The sequence below is a fragment of the Apium graveolens genome, chromosome 9, assembly GCF_009905375.1.
Source record: "Apium graveolens cultivar Ventura chromosome 9, ASM990537v1, whole genome shotgun sequence".
Taxonomy (NCBI): domain Eukaryota; kingdom Viridiplantae; phylum Streptophyta; class Magnoliopsida; order Apiales; family Apiaceae; genus Apium; species Apium graveolens.
Genome location: NC_133655.1, coordinates 182,493,986 through 182,512,453, shown reverse-complemented (window position 1 = coordinate 182,512,453; position 18,468 = coordinate 182,493,986). Strand labels below are relative to the sequence as shown.

Sequence of the window (18,468 nt, the reverse complement as noted above, 5' to 3'; positions counted from 1 at the left end):
TTTTATTTAAGGATGTATGTATGTGTGTGTGTATAAATATAAATATATGTATATATATATATATGAGGATGAGTTTTATTCCCTTATTATTGATAACTGTTAATATCTATTTTACTCGGACTCGGCTAGAATTGTCCAACATGGATACATTTTCGAGTATCGGACTTTGGAAACATTTTGAAAGATATACATGTTTTTGGCATAAAATAAGTGTCCAAGTCCCAGTATCAATGCCCGAGTAACGAGTGTCCGACACGAGTACTCAAAGGTAAAATGAAGAGTCCGAGTAATATAGATAAATATTGAGGCTGTCAGGTATTATTTGCTCATTGTTGATGTGGTGTTCAGGCACTTGAGTGGTTGAAGTCCTATTACTGGGAGCCTTAGACAATGGTCATTCCAAGTGATCCAAGTAATAATGTCAAGAAAGAGATTAAGTTTGTGTTGCGTGAATTGTTTCTCTCATTTGATGTGAAGCAAACTCATCAACCAACTTCTTCTATGGACAAAGAAAAACGTATGTATACTCTCTTAATCATTTGTTTGTACAATATTTTGTAGCCTTGTTTGTTACACCACATCAACCCAAATATACCCTTTATGTTTCAAAAAAAAGAGAAGGGCTTTATTAACTTTAGTTAGAAGATTATAGTCTGATTTGCCATCAAGCTGATATATCAGTTTGTAAAAATTTGTAGTTCATAATGTTACATCAGGATTTGCTATAGCTTCTAGGTTTTTATTACACTTGCTTAAATGGCAAGGTTAGATTTACTTTCAATTGCTCAAAATTAGTGGTGAGGGCTCTACGAGGAATGATCACGGGTAGTGCCTCATCACATACATGTGACTTCTCATGACCAGCTAGTAGCTTATCAAGTATTAAGACACATAACAGTTTCTTCGATTTAGAAGAATATTATTTTGAAACTTTTAGGTTGCCCATAGATAGGAAGGAAAATATCTGATGAGAAATAATTATATTTATGGGAAAGTATGGAAAATATTGAATTTATGAATGAGGATGGGGATGGTAAAGCTCTATAGGATGAAGTATAATGGGAGAGAGAAGCAAGGTAAAATTTTCAAATTGCTACAGTCTACTTAAATAAAATTATGTAGCCCGGTAAAAATAAATTTTGAAGAAAAAGCTTATGATAAAAGATGGATGCATTTTTATCTGGTTCAATTCTTCAGTTTCAACATTTTAAACATGAATATTAAATTTTGCTTATGTGTCTTGATTGACTCTTTGGACCATTTGATTTGTCTGCTTTGTTTTGGTATAAGGGTGTCAGTACACAGTTAGGTTCTTAATGCATGAATTAAAAAATAACAAAATTATTATATTATAAGCATTTTGGAGCTAGGTTTCTTTAGGCATTTTGGAGCTAGGTTTCTTTAGGAAAAGGTATTGAACTGGAGCTAGTTGTTTTCATTATTTAGCCGGTCCGCTCTCTTAGAGTGCTAAACTTGTGCTTTAGGAGTGCGAAACTGAAGTTTTAACACTGTTGCGACGCTAGTGCTTAGTAACACTAAATAGATGTTTAAACCCAAGGAAAATTATGTGAAGAGACTTTCAAGTAAGTTGGTATTTGTTTAATGTTTGATTTTGACTTTTCTTGTGCATCTAACTTTTGGCGGTTATTTTGTGTTTGGTTTTGTAGAAGCATATACACGGGAATAGCATTTACAATAAGCCATGAATGTACCTCAACTATTTTGTTTTACTTTTGTATAATTTATTTATTTCCTTGCATTTGTAGGTGTTAAATATTCTAAAAACCTTTTTAGACGTAACAAGATTCTCTCACTTAAGGCTCGCAAGATTTCTTTCAAGGTTGCAGGCAAGATTGTATATTTGATTTCCTTTATCTTTTACATTTTTGGTTTTTCCTTGCTCTTTTTTTTCTTTGCTCTTGTAATTTGTACCCACCCCCAAAGCGTGACTTGGGGTCTGGATTTGAATGAGAGATTCTACTGGACAGATAATTTTTAAGCAATAATTTGTGGACAGTACCTGTTGTTAAGTGTCTAAAGCATGTCCTAAGTTTTAATTGGTTAATGAGATATTGATGCATAATAATTAATAGAAAGCCATTCAGAGACTTATTTTATATATTATTGTCTGGAATAAGCCCTATTCAGTGAAAATTGTAATCATGTGAGATTGTTTTTACATCCTACTTGGGTTCACGTAGCATAAATATGCAATATTTTATTGTGGAATTGCTAACTTGAAACTTTATAGCATACTGGTAAATTGTAGACTACTTAAGCCGGTCACTTAACATTTGTTACTAAATTTACTTTAGGTCCTAAGAAGCATATTAGCAGAATGTTGAAAAGTTTTTCGCGGTTTTACTCTTCCTTCTCCCCAGAAGTAGTATTTGTTCTATTGAAGTTGCTGTTGAAGGCATCAGATTCTGCAGATTTGATAGTGGTAAAGAATTCTATTAGCCACTCTGCTAACTATTTGCAGACTGGGTTGAATGATTTAAAGTCTGTCATTGTTAAATTATTAGACAGAGAACCAGAGTTGCTTGTGAACCTTTTCAGAGGAATTCTTGATATGATTGAGACTTTAGAGTCGGGGAATTATGATATTGGTAAGTTTTGTGGCATTCACACTAAGTTTTTAACACTATGGTTTTTAACATGTTTTGTGTGGCTAATAATGGTTCTAAATTTACAATATAATATCATCGGTTATATTTAATTGTGAAAAAATGTCTAGAATGTAATCTAGAGACTGGAGGTTGCTTGTCTCGTCTTGCTTGATTCATTACTTTATTTGTATTTATAGTGAAATGCATTTGTTAAAAACTTTTGGAAAAGTTGTAAGTTTCCTTTACCAGATAGAGAAAAAGCAGGGCCGCGACCCCTGAACTAATTAGTGATCTAATAGGAGTTTCCTTGTTTCAATGTTCGGTAATCATAAGTTTGATAATTCTTAGTTTCCCTTTTTGTGTTGATTTCTCATTTGTCCACGCTACGTACTTATTTTGGTATGCTATGTTGATTTTATTATCTTCAATAATATTTGTTTCATAGAAGGTAATCTGCACATCTATATGCCTGCTTCAAAAAAATAACAATTGTTTTTTGGCTTTAATCTCTATCAAGTTTCTTCTCTCCTGCATTTTCTTCCTCACTTGATTGTCATTTTTTGGCTGTATTCACTAGTATTCAATTCAGCGTTGATCCAACATAATTAGGGTTATTGTCAGGAGCAGAACATTTTAAGTCAGTTGAAGTGGTCTCTCAAATTGAACAGTTGTCTCATCTGTTCGAGTGGTTGGTCTTCAGTTGTAAAGGATTAAAGCTTGTAGTGAACAAAGAGTCTGCAGTTAAAACTAGTTCATCTACAGAACTGGTTCTTTCAAATACAACAATACTGGAATATTTACGTAGATGTCTAATGTTATCTTCTGGAAACAATCAACTAATGAAGTCAGCCTTGGTTATTGCACACATGACAGGAAGTAGTAAACTTAAGAAATTAGCTTTAATAAATTATTTGACTCTGCATGATGAAGATGAAAATTTGCCCTCTGTTGGTTCTGGAAGCTACCCCGCCCAGCAGGAGTATGATCTTCGTAAAGTGGCTGAGAAGCTAGAGGGTTTTAAGAAGCAGCATGTGAAGGACATTGATGCAAATGCAACAGATGGACATGTTGGTAGGAGTGTTTGGGTGGTGGCGAAATCTTGGAACTCATGTTCCATCGGTATGCTTCCTCCTGCTCAAGGTTATTCGGCTCATCTTCCTGTTCTTGACGATGATGAATATCATGAAGAAGTTAAAACATCATCTGGACTCAAGGAGTTTCCGGAGTTGAACCATTGTGATGGTAAAAGAGAAGCAGATTGTAGTCTTGTAGATCTGGAAAGTTTATGTTGCAAAAAAATGAGAGAGGGCGGTGCTGGTTTAGAATCAAAAGACAAACAAAGCCAATCATTGGAAGCCTATTGTAAGACCCTTGGACTGGATTGGAATTCGGGGTTCGGTTTCACTAGGCAGCCAAGTGAAATCAGGACCGAGCGTCATCAGGCGGCGACTCTGATTGGGCGCCAGGTGGCGACACGGACTAGTCGCCGGACAGGGACTCAGATTGGGAACTATGGCGACTCGAGTTGGATTTGGTTGGCTGAATTTTGTGTGGGCAACAGGGAGCCGGGAGCTAGCTTGGAGTCCAAAAATAACTAAGGGGCTAGTCAAAACGTGGGCATATATGTGGCAATGGGGGCTGATTATATATGTGATATATATGTGTATATTTGCTGGGATATGCACTAGTGGGATGCTGAGGTAACTATCTTGCAGTTGGGGCTCAAGACTTGGTGGGAAATTCGAATTTGAAAGCATTTGAATCCTGGAACTGCTAGTAACTTCCAGCAGTTGGGGCTGCTGGGCCTGTTGTGGTTGTTGGGGCTGTTGGGGCTGCTGGGGGCCGAGAATAGGCTCTTATATATATAGATAGGCATTTTTGAATGTAATCTAAGTGGAATTATGTACAAGTTCTTATTGTATTATGCACTTGTACTATATGTTAGGCAGTATGCAAAGTCTGTAAGCATATGTTGGGATTGTATCCTTATATTGTTGGGCAATAAAAGGTTGGGCATTCAGACTCGTAAATTTGCTGTGTATTTACATTTTCTTGGTAATTAGACACACTTGCACACACGATTGGATCTTGGTTATGCGTGGGTTTCATAGTTATATTGTTGTGTTTGGATTGCTGGGGTTGCTGGGCGACAACCTCTCGAGAAGGCTGACTACTTGGGCGTTGGGGCGATCGAGTAGGCCGCACGGATCAGAAATTTCAGAGTAGAAAATCTGATCCCGTGATAAGTGGTATCAGAGCTGCGTTGATAGATTCGTGGATTCAACACAATGGCTGGTGGAAATTCTACGGGTGAAAGGTTGGCTAGACTTGAAGATTTTTTGGGGGTGCCTTTGTCAAGTGATGAGATTCCTATAGCGAATCAGGTTCAGGTTCTAAGGGAGGGCCTGGATGAATTCAAGACCACAGTTGATGATCTTGTGAGGGTTATGAAGGAGGGTTATGATGCCCAAATTCAGGCATTGCGTGATGAATTGGTGCTGGTGAAGCGGGCTGCTATCGCTGGTGCATCGAGTGGAAGGGAGGGCCACTCAAAGTTGAAAATTCCGGAGCCGAAACCTTATGATGGGGCGAGAGTTGCCAAGGATCTAGAAAATTTCTTATGGGACATGGAGAAGTATTTTAGGGCTGCCCATATCGATTTTGTAGAGCAAGTTTCAATCACAAGTATGTACTTGGTTGACGATGCAAAATTATGGTGGTGGACTCGTACTGATGGTGATGCGAGTGTGGACAGGCCGGAGATAACCACGTTTGAGGCATTGAAGAGGGAACTTAAGGAGCAATTTATGTCACTTAATGCTTCTTGGCTTGCTAGGGAGAGTTTAAGGAATCTCAAACAAACGGGATATGTTCGAGATTATGTTAAAGAATTCAGTTCTTTGTTGTTGGATATAGAGAACATGTCGGATGAGGATAAGCTGTTCAATTTCTTGGATGGACTTAAACCTTGGGCGCAGGCAGAATTAAGGCGACAAGCTGTGAGGGACTTGCCGACTGCTATCGCCGTTGCTGATAGTTTGGTTAACTACAAGCAGGCTGGTTCTCATAACGCTGAAAGGGGTAAAAATAGTGGCAAGAATCACAATGATGAGGACAGAAACAAGAAAAATGACAGGAAAAATGGCAATGGTGATGCCAAGGATAATAGGCAGTCTCAAGGTGTTGGTGACAAGGGGTGCTTCATATGTGAAGGGCCACATTTTGCAAGACAATGTCCCAAGAAAGAGAGATTAAATGCTCTTCGTGTTGATGAAGAGAATGAGGAAAATAATGAGGGAAATGATGGGGTTCAAGTGAGGGTGAATCCTATGCGTTTGGTTGCACTAAGGACTGAAAAATCCATGGAGGGTGATGGAATTATGTATGTCAAGGCCTTAGTGAATGGGAAGGCAGTCATGGTTATGGTAGACACGGGTGCTACAAATAGTTTTATTGGATTGGATTGTGCTCCAGAGCTTGGGCTAAAGCTGGAGCCAAGTTCAAATCAGATTAAGATGGCTAACGCTGAGGTGCAGAAAATTGGGGGTACTTCAAATGTTGGCTTGACTCTTGGTGAATGGAAAGGTAACTTTACGTTTCATATTGTTGCCTTAGATGATTTTGATTGCATCCTAGGTATGGACTTCTTTAGGATGACAAGTAGCGCTATTATGTTGTGTTATGGAGGTGGGATTTTGATCATGGATGAGGCATGTCCATGTTTTGTGAAAGTTGTTCCTATGCAGATTGACAAGGGTAAAAAGAAAATGAAGAAGTTGGGGACTGTTCAGATTTTGATCGGCGACATGTTTTGTGAAATTGAATCACAGGTTGGCGAATCATCTCTACAAGGCAGCGAACTTGGTAATTTTCTGGTTGGGCCTAAGTCAATGTCTCCTAGGGTTGGGGGCGCTGCTGGAACTTAAATCAAAATGGAATCTGATGTGTGGGCGACTGGGCTTCTACACATGGTCATCAGGTTTGGTGATGAAAGGGGAAAAATTGTGGAGGTTAATCTGATCAACTTATGGTAGCTGGTTGGGTTTGGTCGTGGCAGGAACCGTAGGCGGAATTGCAGCCTTGGTTCATGGGCGTTGGTTTTGTTACTTTGAGAGACGGACTTCTCAAAGTTGTTGCTGAGTTGATGAGAACATTAAACTCAGGAGGTGTGGGATGGTTTGTAAGACCCTTGGACTGGATTGGAATTTGGGGTTCGGATTCACTAGGCAGCCAAGTGAAATCAAGACCGAGCGTCATCAGGTGGCGACTCTGATTGGGCGCCAGGCGGCGACACGGACTAGTCGCCAGATAGGGACTCAGATTGGGAACTATGGCGACTCGAGTTGGATTTGATTGGCTAAATTTTGTGTTGGCAACAGGGAGCTGGGAGCTAGCTTGGAGTCCAAAAATGACTAAGGGGCTAGTCAAAACGTGGGCACATGTGTGGCACAAGGGGGCTGATTATATATGTGATATATATGTGTATATTTGCTGGGATATGCACTAATGGGATGCTGAGGTAATTATCTTGCAGTTGGGGCTCAAGACTTAGTGAGAAATTCGAATTTGAAAGCATTTGGATCCTGGAACTGCTAGTAACTGCCAGCAGTTGGGGCTGCTGGGCCTGTTGTGGCTGTTGGGGCTGCTGGGGGCCGGGACCAGGCTCTTATATATATAGATAGGCATTTCTGAATGTAATCTAAGTAGAATTCTGTACAAGTTCTTATTGTATTCTGCACTTGTACTATATGCTAGGCAGTAGGCAAAGTCTGTAAGCATATGTTGGGATTGTATCATTATATTGTTGGGCAATAAAAGGTTGGGCATTCAGGCTCGTAAATCTGCTGTGTCTTTACATTTGCTTGGTAATTAGACACACTTGCACACACGATTGGATCTTGGTTATGTGTGGGTTTCATAGTTATATTATTGTGTTTGGATTGCTGGGGTTGCTGGGCGACAACCTTTCGAAAAGACTGACTACTTGGACGTTGGGGCAATCGAGTAGGCCGCACGGATAAGAAATTTCAGAGTTGAAAATCTGACCCCGTGACACCTACCATGGTCATTTGATGTTGGATGGTGTGCGGAAGAAAGTTCAAGAAAAAGAGATACTTGACATTGCATCAGACAAGGATTTTGGTCTAATGACTCGTACCTTCTTCTTTGCTAATTAGACATTTTGCTACCTGGTTTCTCTTTGCTGAACACATTGGTGGCTGGCCATTGTAGATGTTCCTCTTCTACCTGTAACAATCCAATTTTTTACGAACCTAGATCTTGGTGTGAAGATTTTTAGTTGCGAATTGTTGGCCTGAGTTGTTGGAATTGTCAAGGTTTCAATGCTGCAGTCTCAGAGAACCTCGGTCGCAGAAACTCGTAGAGCTTTCGGTAAGAATTATAGATTTTACTGGAATCATCTGCATGTCCTTGCATTAATCATCTTTTATTTGAATTATTTGTTGGTAGATGCCGTATCTAGACTAAGTTCTTACGTAAATATAATTTGGTGTTTGCAGTTGAATTTACTGGCATCCCTGAGTTAAGCTTTTACTTTTGATTTAAATGAAAGAGGCTATAGTGGCTCATTACAAGGGTTCCTTCAAATTCAGTAAATCCTAACTGGTGTACTGGGAACTATAACACTTGAGGACTTCTTCACCCTGACTCAGATGAAAGATGGTCTGACAGCTCTGGATCGAATAGTAGAAAGGGGGTAGATGCTTATTCCCAAATACTTATAATCAGTGAGAATGAATTACAATCATCCAACTTGCATTTAGTGCATAGAAAGTGGTAATTTAATTTTCATTCCAACATCACATACATACATGTTATTCTAATTCCTAGTTCTTCTCTCCACTTCCATTCCCACTTTACAAAGAGAATATGAATATGTTCCCCTCCAGCTTTCTTCGTTAGTGGGGCTGTTAATTGTTTGCACTGTCAAACAGAATCAGTATCGCAACTTCTGCGGCTTTCATTTTTTTCCCTTGGGGACAAAAATTAATATATTACTCGTAGTATCAATTTTGTTAAAGTCCACGCTTGTACTTGTTCATCAATTGTGCATCGCCTATTGGCTACTCTCTCCATATTATGCTCATTCTGTAATATAGTCATTATTAGATTCTCTAAACGTATAGTGTCTATAGAATTGTCTCATTTATAGACTAAATTAAATTAATAATACTTTAAGAACCATTATGTTTCTCAGTTCAATTTTAGGTTGGAAAATGTTTTCTTAGATATTTAAAAAAAGTATGGTTCAGTTAACCGTAGACTCGACTCGGTTTAAATATTCTACTTGTTTAACACCATTCCTACTCGATTATGGTGACACACGCTTATATTCAAGGATAACTTCAATTTAATTTTCAAAATCTTCAATACTAAAAAAAAATCCCAATTGAGAAAATAATCGTAAGAGTAACTCTAATAACTTAGGTATTTGGTGTGTCAAACTGATTTCAAGAAACGGTCTTTCTAATGTGTGCACAAGGGCACACATTAGTCATTAACTCTAATAAAAATGAGCTCTTTTTATTGATGGAATTGATGTGAATGCAGGGGGCCATTAACATTTATTATTCAATCACCAATAAGAAGAGCTCATTTATATGTGAGTTAGTGACTATTGTGTGCCCTTGGGTAAAATAATAGTCTTTCTCTGTCCCATTAAATTTTATACATAACTTTTTGGCATGTTTTTCAATACTCGTTTAAAGTATATTCTCATAATATTTTTTTCAATTTTTTTTGAATAAAAATTTTATATTTAAATTTTTATTCAAAAAAATAAAAAAAAATTATTAAAATATTTTATAAAAATCTCAAAATATGTAAAAAAAATACACATATACATCTCGTTTGGACGGAAGGAATATCATACCACAGTAAGTACTAACTTAGGTATTTGGTATCGTAAACTGATTTCAAGAAATGTGTACAAAGACACCACCAGAAGAGTACCTCAATGATTTCTTACCCGCAAAGATTTATGTCTTTTTAAAGCTATTCTTAACTTTAGTGTTTTCAATTTATTTAGGTTTGTTTATTCTTTTCATGGAGAGATTGATGAATTTTGGTGCGATTTAATGGCCTTAATTTTAGAAATGCGGAATTCAAAATTTTAATTTAGTAATAATAGTTGTTATTAAATTATATTTATTGTCAATAGCTCAAAATGAATGAGACGAAGTATGTAAATTTATACATGTTCACTCTTACAATTATTTGATTATATTTTTAAGAAGAGCAAATTTCTCAACGATCTGCTCTATTTTATATTTATTTAACTCGATTATTTTAGATACTGTATAATTGTTTATTATTGATTTAATTCTTCGTAAAAAAACACGCCCCGACTATCGCATGAACTTTATACTCAAATCTTCAATAATTTGAAAGCTACAATTACTATAAATCTAGAAAAAAACAAATACTAATAATTTAAACCAAAGTACAAACATAACCTTATCCTGACAATGCGTGGGATTGTGATAAGAGGACCGAGAGTAAGAGTACTACTTGTACCCACGTACTAGGCTCTAGAGTTATAGGATATTAGCATGGGGCCCACAGTTTGACGAACCTGCAGCCTGGCGGAAGATTTAACTACTAGATTACAAAAAGAACTGGGAAAGGGGTAGGGAAGCTCTTTAATTCCGAGAGTAGACTTTTTTATGCTCAGTTGTCCGTGTGGGAAAAAGACATCCGCTGCCTTTAAATCTAGGGCCCAATCCCATTTTCCTTATAGCACCATTTTTTTTCTAAGGGATCAGATTTTACTTGGTCCTTTCAAGTTGGTTTTTTTGGGATGAAAAGAGTTTTTTTTTGAATTAAATCGGTGTTCTAATTAAATAAAATCTCTAATATTAATAGTTAGTAATTAAAATTTTGAAATAGTTTTTATTTAGAAAAACTTATTTTGATAAACTACTTGAAGGAGTTTTTTCAAGTAGATAATACAAAAATTAATTAAAACAGCTATTTACCAAATAGTTTTAATCGAAACTGCTAAATTCAATCAGTTTACCAAAATACTTATCTCAATCACCTAGTCAAAACAATTATTTTAAATTGCTACAATTAATACCTACAACTAATTGTCAAATATAACCTAAGTATTTTATAAAAAATTAACTTATAAGTTAAAGTTAAAAAGCGTTATATAAGTTATATGAACATCATAACTTATAAGTTATTTAGATATTTGGATAATTTTTCGTAAGAGTTGCTTAAAAATTGATAATGTGTTTGGTAAATCATAATTTATAAATTATAGTTTTTAAACTAAAATTAAAATGTGAATTTATAAATTACATGAATTAAGAATTTTAATACATTAATATAAAATAAAAAAAAATTATAAACAAGGATAATAACCATGGAATAAAATTATAAAATGTACTATATTCATCTCGACAAAAGTAAAATTATACTAGTGTTATTGACTAAAAAAATAAATTAAATATAATTAGATTGATTTAATTTGGATGGTATAATGATCTCAGGTAAAAATAAAATTATACGATTAAAACTAGATTAAACAAAATTAAAACTAAAAGATAAATAACTATCATTGAAAATTTTAAATAAACAAATTTTAAATTTATTTATATATTTGAATAATTTTACTTATAGAAAATAAGTGTTTGATAAATTATGATTTATTGATAAAAGTAATTATCAAAACTAATTCATAAACTATATTTCAATATTCATATATAATAAATGAACCTGTTATATTTTAAATAATCAATAACATAATAAATTAGGCGGCGAGTAGCGGTGACAATTCCGGGTTATGGGTCGGGTTCGTATCGAGTTAGATGAACATGATTTTTTTTAGTCTGACATGAACCTGACCAGACCGGAAACTGGTTCAAAAATTGTGACACAAACCCTACCTAATGAATACCCGAGTTACCTGAAACTGACCTATTTGACTCGAAATGACCTGAAATTCAGATTAGCCAATATAAATTAAATTAACAAATTTTAATTTGTAACATTACAAAAATATATGTTATGCCTAATTAACGTAGAAAATAGAAATGTAACAAAACACAATGTTACAATATCTTATAAAATGTTATTAGACATATATATACTTATATTATACATATATATATATATATTATTTATTTACATAAACAGGTCGGGTTCGGATATTTCGAATCAATCCGAAAATTATCCGATTTTTCCAAGTAAATTTTTATCCAATCGGAACCCGACCCAAAAGTTAGAAACCAAATCCTAATTCGTACTTTTACATGTTGGGTTCTTATCGGGTTTCAGGTTTGAAAACGGGTGTAAGCCGAATTAAGCGGATTTTGACCATTTAAGCGATTTTTGACCAATTAAATGAGGGATTAAAATTATTTAGAAAAAGAAAAAAAAGAGGTGTAATATAATATTTTTAAATGTTACTTGTATTTTTTAACTTGATTATGACTTTGTGAATGATTGTTTTGTTGATGTATTATAATACATGGATGTTTTCTCTTTATACAAAAAATATATAATATTTTTAATATATACATATTTATTTATTTATAATTCGATTAATGGTACGCTTTTAAAACCGCTTAAGCGTCCGCTTTAGCACATAAGAGTTAGAAGGTGACCTCACCGCTTGGATCCGATTTGGGTTTTTTGTAACATTGAAAAATGGATATGAATTTTATAAAAATAAACTGATTCGATAATAATTCGATCTGATACAAGTACGATCTATTAAGAAGTGAATATAGATTTTCACTCATATGATACCATAAAAATTTGATCTGAATTACATAAATTATATATTTATAAATTTTATATATGTATATAATTTAAATATAATAATTAAATTTACTGTACTTTATATGTATCAATGTTCTCATTCTTTAAAATTATTTTGTTATATTTTCACACAAATTATTATTTCATCATATTATAATTTCTTGTACACACCATTATATCAGCGAGCGAACACGTGTGTCGGGAATTATTTCCCTACATAGTTTTTTAATTGTAATTCACAAAATTTCTTTAATTCATTTTATGAAAATGACATATATAATTAAATAATAAAAATATTGACCAAAATACCTAAAAAAAATTTTGAACTATTCAAAATACCTAAATACGTTGAACAGTGATCAAAATACGAGCTATAAACACATCGGGAAGATGCGTATTCATTTTTTTCGAATTTTATAAAGCACACACGCGTGTTCTTTTTTAACTTAAGAAAATACGCATCATAAGATGCACAATCAAATAAAGTAAAAAATGAACACACATGTCAAGCATGCATGTATTTTGTTAAGTTTTAAAATAAAATTGAATTTGCATCTCTCAGATGCGTACACCGTGAAAATTTTAGGCGGATTTCCTCTCGTTTGGATATTAAGGGTATTTGAAGTTCAAAACTCGATATTTTGATACAATACCCTAGTAATTCTCATATATTTGTCAAATTACATTATTAAACTTCTATATGTTCATTTCATAATTATTTTAAACCCGATATTTTTTTACCTATTTCCTAATATTTTTAATTTTCACAACATATTTGACTATAATTTAGCTTTTTTATTATTAAACTATGTTAAATTAATATTATGATCTCAAATAATTTAAATGGATTTAGAGAATCGATCCGATAATCGGAAATTCTAACGAATATGGATGGATTATGTTATTAAATCCGAAAAAGATACAATATGATTCCGATCTTACAAATTTTAATGGTTATGGATATGAATTTGATTAAATCTGATCCAAATCTTACCCGTTGGCAAGCCTAGTTCAGATACACTTTCGGACTGTATAAGTTATGTGAAATGGTTATCCAAATATGCACCAAGTTTGTCCAAAGAATAATATATAATAAATTCAAAATGAATTTTTCATTTCTTTTTTATTATGTTTCATACTTGGTCGTTTTACATTTCTAGTCATCAATAATATATTATGAAATCAATTTGTCTCTCCAACAATATTTTGAGATAATTATGATTTTTTTGTTACATACTTGGGTCTTTTAATATACATGATGATGGCGTAGTAAAATTTGGTCAAGTCTCTTAAATTTGTTACCCTTATAAAAGATAATTATTAGATCTTTGAAATGAACATATACATGTCTTGTCTGATATGGTTAGTTTGTCTTAATGCATATCAAGATATGATTTGAAGTATGTCCTTGTCATTAAGTTTTGTTCTTTGTTAATATCATCTCTTGTCTTTAGATTTTTGTGATTTTGTTTTTATCATGGATTCAATAAGTAATATTATTTAGGCTATGAACAAAATAACACTGGAGGATGAGGAGGATGAGGGATTGGCTTCTGATGTTGAACCAGGAGTACAAGATCTGGTAGCGGATCACGAGTTCAATGTAAAATTATGCTTGATTGGTCGATTTTTGGTAGAGGGAGTTATTGATTTCTATCAATGACGCAAACAATGGCAGTTTTATGATGACCATATAAGGGATTGTTCATAAAACAATGTGGATGTTAATTTATTTTTGTTCCAGTTTTATCACGAAATGGACATCAAGAGAGTAATTGAAGGCAGTCAATGGTTTTTTTATCGCAAAGCTCTATTTATTAAAAGAATGAAAGAAAGAGATACCCCCTGCAGTCAGACTTACTACAATGGATCTTTGGGTGCAGATACATGAGTTACGTGCAGGCTTCATGACTGAAAAGAGTGGTTAAGGAGGTTGAAAACTATATTGGAACGTTCGTTGAGTCATGTGCTAGTAATTTCACTAGGGTATGGAGAGAGTTTTTAAGAGTTTAAGTCACAATAGATCTGGAAAAACCATTGAAGAGGCATGTGAAAGTATAAAAGACCGGAGTATCATATCAACTTCAAATATGAAAATGTTCTTACATTCTGTTTCATATTCCTGAACAGTAAGTCGTACGATACATGGATACTAGCACCTTTAAGATGACAAACAAAGTTAATTGGTGCTAAGTGGATGAGAGACGACAACAGTGATAGCCGGAATACACCAACCGAGGAGGCTTGTAACGGTAGCAGAAAGATGAATAATATGCCACAAAATCAGGGATTAGATATGCATGGAAAAAATAAAGGAGGTGTAACAAACAAGGAGAGAGAACTGGACGTGAAAACAGTCATTTCAAAAGATAAGGATATCAGAATAGAAAATACTTAGTCAAATCTCATTAAAATAGGTGTGACATAATAGAAAATAAAAAGACGGGCTGATGATGGATTGGGCCTTGCAGACGATATAAACAAAAACACAGAGTTGGACATGGGCCTAGATGTTGATGATGTGTTCACTATGGAGCAAGAAACTCAAGACAGTCAAATAATTATCGAAGATCCAGAAAACGTAAAGATAGAGAGCCTCATAAGTGGTTTTCGCTAAACATCATGTGTATCTTAATTTGGAATTTCCATGGGCTTGTGACCTTATGGGTTTTACAATTCCTTAAGGAGTCCATACTCCAAAAAAGCCCATACTTTGTTTTTCTCAACGAGATTTTGTGTAAAGAGGAAAGGGTTGAAAAAGTAAAAAAGTTAGTAGGTTTTGAGGGAGCTTTACAGTCAATTCTAGAGGGCATGGTGGAGGAATAGCTCTCTCATGGAGGAATAAACATGAGATCACGTTAATGTCTTACAATAAAAATCACATATATCTGGTGATTGATACGAAATATTGGAATAAATATAGGCTGACGAGTATTTATGGTGAGCCTGATCGAGCTAAGAAGAAGAAGACATGAGAGTTGATTTGCATATTACACAACCAAATGTCCTCACTGTGGGTTCTTATAGGTGATATGAATAATGTGGTTAAGCAAGAAGAAAAAAGAGGAGGACGTCCTTACCCGTCCTTGCTCATTCAAGGTTTTCAAAAATTCATAGACGATTGCGAAGTACATGATTTAGAGCTTGAAGGTTATATGTATACGTGAGAAAGAGGCTACGGCACAGAAGCTTGGACAGAGATTAGACTAGATAGAGCGCTGGTTTCTCATAGATTTATGAACTAGTTTGTAGATGCTAAGCTGATTAATTTGAAGATAATCGACCTCTGATCATAGTCTAATCCTATTGAAGCCTTTTTCATGTTCTTATTCAGTAAAAGTAAATAAGTCTAGGTTCGAGAATGCGTGGCTAAGGGGCCCTATGTATGGAAAGATAGTACATGAGTCATGGTTATTGAATCAAGGAAAATCTTTGACAGAAAAAGTCAGTTTCGCCTCGTAGTTATTGGAAAGATGGGGCAAAGAAATAATAGTGAGTTTTAAATCACAGGTTAAACAACTGAAGAAGATTATACAGTGCTGAATGGAAGGAAATATGCCCATTTGGTAAAATTGTATCAAGACAGTGCCAAAAATCTGATGGATCTAAACAGTGAGCAAGAAATTTTCTAGCGTCAAAGGTGAAAATAACTCTGGTTAAGAGACGGAGACGGCAACATCAAGTTTTTTCATGCAGCTACAAAACATAAAAGAAAGGTCAATAAAATCAATATGCTAAAGAATGACAATGGAGATAAGGTTGGATGAGGTTCGAGGTTGGAAGAGACAACGATGGATTATTTTTCGAATCTATTTGCAGCAACTATCATTGAGTGTAATGAGGTGATTAAATATGTTTCTAGTCTTGTTATAGAGGAGCAAAATACTGCGATGGTAACAGAATTCCAGTCAAAAGAAATCAAGAAATCTATGTTCAAGTTGCATCTCGACAAGTCCCCTAGGTTAGATGAAATGAGCAATATTTTATCAGAAGTATTGGAAGGTGGTAGAAGACGACATAGTACAATTGACTGATCATTTCTTTTTTATAGGGAATTTTGGTCAAGATATAACAGACACGGATATTGTACTGATTCCAAAGAAGAACGATCCATCAAGGTAGTCTCGAAGGCCTATTTCTTTATGCAATATTGTGTACAAGGTAGTCTCGAAGGTGTTGACAAATAGGCTCAAAAATATTGTGAACGGTATAATCTATATTTCTCAAAGTACTTTCATTATAGGAAGGTTGATCTCCGATAATGTAATGATTTCGTATGAAGTCATGCACTATAAGAAAAGAAAAGTGGCTGGTAAAATAGGTTGGATGGTGTTGAAGTTGGACATGAGCAAATAGTATGATTGCGTAGAATGAAATTTTTAAAAGAAATGTTGAATAAGACGGGCTTTGATGCAAGGTAGATATAATCGATATTAGAGTGTCACCATTGTTCGATACAAGATAGCACATTCAAGAAAAGATTTTGGTTTAATCGTGCCAAGTAGGGAAATTAGGCAAGGGATCCACTATCTTCTTACTTATTCTTAATTTATATGGAGGGTCTCACAACTCTTATCTAAGATTATGAAAGAAGACGACTCCTATATGGCATTAAGATCGCGAGGGATGCTCCGGTATTGAGCCACATATTTTTGTTGTTAATTCTTACATATACTGTAAATAGGTTGGGCTTATCAAATGAATTAGATACTGCAAATCTTTGAGAAAGCATCAGGTCAACAAATAAACAAATCGAAATCTTCTCCTCTCTTTAGTTGTAATACAATGCAGGCAAGCCATGGTCTGTAATAGGTTGGGCTTTCAAGAAGTTACAGAGGGGACAACTATTTGGGGCTTCCAAATTTTGTAGGAAGAAATAAAAAGGTAGTTTTTGGATACCCTAAAAGTCGTATGCATAGTCGGATTGAAAATTAGGAAAAAGTTTATCTGTCAAAGGGAGGGAAAGAATTACTGATAAATATGGTGTCTCAAGCTTTACCAAGCTATGCAATGGGCATCTTTCTACTTCGCAAACAATTATGCAATGAGATGGAAAGTCTGATGTGTAAATACCAGTGGAGGAACTCAGTTAATAGGCTGAAGGGTATACATTAGATGTCTTGGGATCGTATGTGCATGAAAAAATTAGAGGGTGGAATGGGTTTCAAGAAGTTGCATGAGTTTAACCCCACTCTTTTGGGAAAGCAAGCTTGGCGACTAGTCACGAATCCAGACATTTTGGTGAGTACAATCTTTAAAGCAAGATATTATCCTAATGGTCACTACACCATAGAATGCATATAGCAACAACAAAAATATATTGTCTTAAGTGCTATTTGTGTTGCAGTAGAATATATGGCAACAAATATGCAAAATTTTGTTGCATCCGGTGGTGATGCAATAGAGGTCCTATAGCAATATTTTAAGCTATGTATAGCAACAACAAAACATTATTGTAATAAACCATTTGTAGCAACAAAATTTATTTTACAGCAACAAAGTTAAATAATTGCAATAGCTGTTTTTATCGGCTAAATAAACACCTTAAGGCAACATTAATTGGTTCAATTGCAATAAATTTAAGGTGAAATTTAACAAATATTGCAACAAATGTGAACCAATTGCAATATTTTATAGCTGATGTAATTGTAAATGGCAACATATTGGGCCACAATTGTAACAATATTTTTTTAAAAAATAATAGGATCGGACTATAAATAGACTGAGGCTCCGTTTGGGAGTGCTGTTGAAAACTGTCGTGCTGTGAGAAAAAGTGATAGTGGAAAAAGTGCTGTCAGGAAAATTAGATGACTGTTTGGTAATTTTTTTAATTTATGCATATTTTGAGATATAATATATAAAAATAATATTTTTGAGAATGTTTGATGGTGAAACTGATAGCTACTTCTTGGAAAAGCTGAAAATAGCTTTTTCCAAAAGTATGGGGGGACATGCTTTTGCTAAGCTTTTAAACCAAAAGCGCTTTTCCAAACAGCAGCTTTTGGAATTTACCAAACATATTTCTAGGGGTGCACACGGGTCGGGTTGTCCCGGTTTAAGCCATTTTAGT

The 18,468-nt window shown here is 34.5% G+C and overlaps 1 protein-coding gene across 1 annotated transcript; it reads left to right on the top strand.

The window, feature by feature from the left end:
• The first annotated feature begins 390 nt into the window (after positions 1-390).
• On the top strand, positions 391-4,207 carry LOC141685774 (uncharacterized). The gene is made up of 4 exons (XM_074490858.1): positions 391-517; positions 1,767-1,847; positions 2,316-2,609; positions 3,219-4,207. The coding sequence occupies exons 1-4, from the start codon at positions 391-393 to the stop codon at positions 4,205-4,207; spliced, it is 1,491 nt and encodes a 496-aa protein (XP_074346959.1).
• The last annotated feature ends 14,261 nt before the right edge of the window (positions 4,208-18,468 follow it).

Bases quoted from the DNA above. Each gene is read 5' to 3' on its own strand.
- LOC141685774 (XM_074490858.1), top strand. From the start codon at position 391: ATGGTCATTCCAAGTGATCCAAGTAATAATGTCAAGAAAGAGATTAAG. The intron at 518-1,766 runs GTATGTATACTC...TTGCATTTGTAG, and splicing joins TTCTATGGACAAAGAAAAAC to GTGTTAAATATTCTAAAAAC. The intron at 2,610-3,218 runs GTAAGTTTTGTG...CAACATAATTAG, and splicing joins GTCGGGGAATTATGATATTG to GGTTATTGTCAGGAGCAGAA.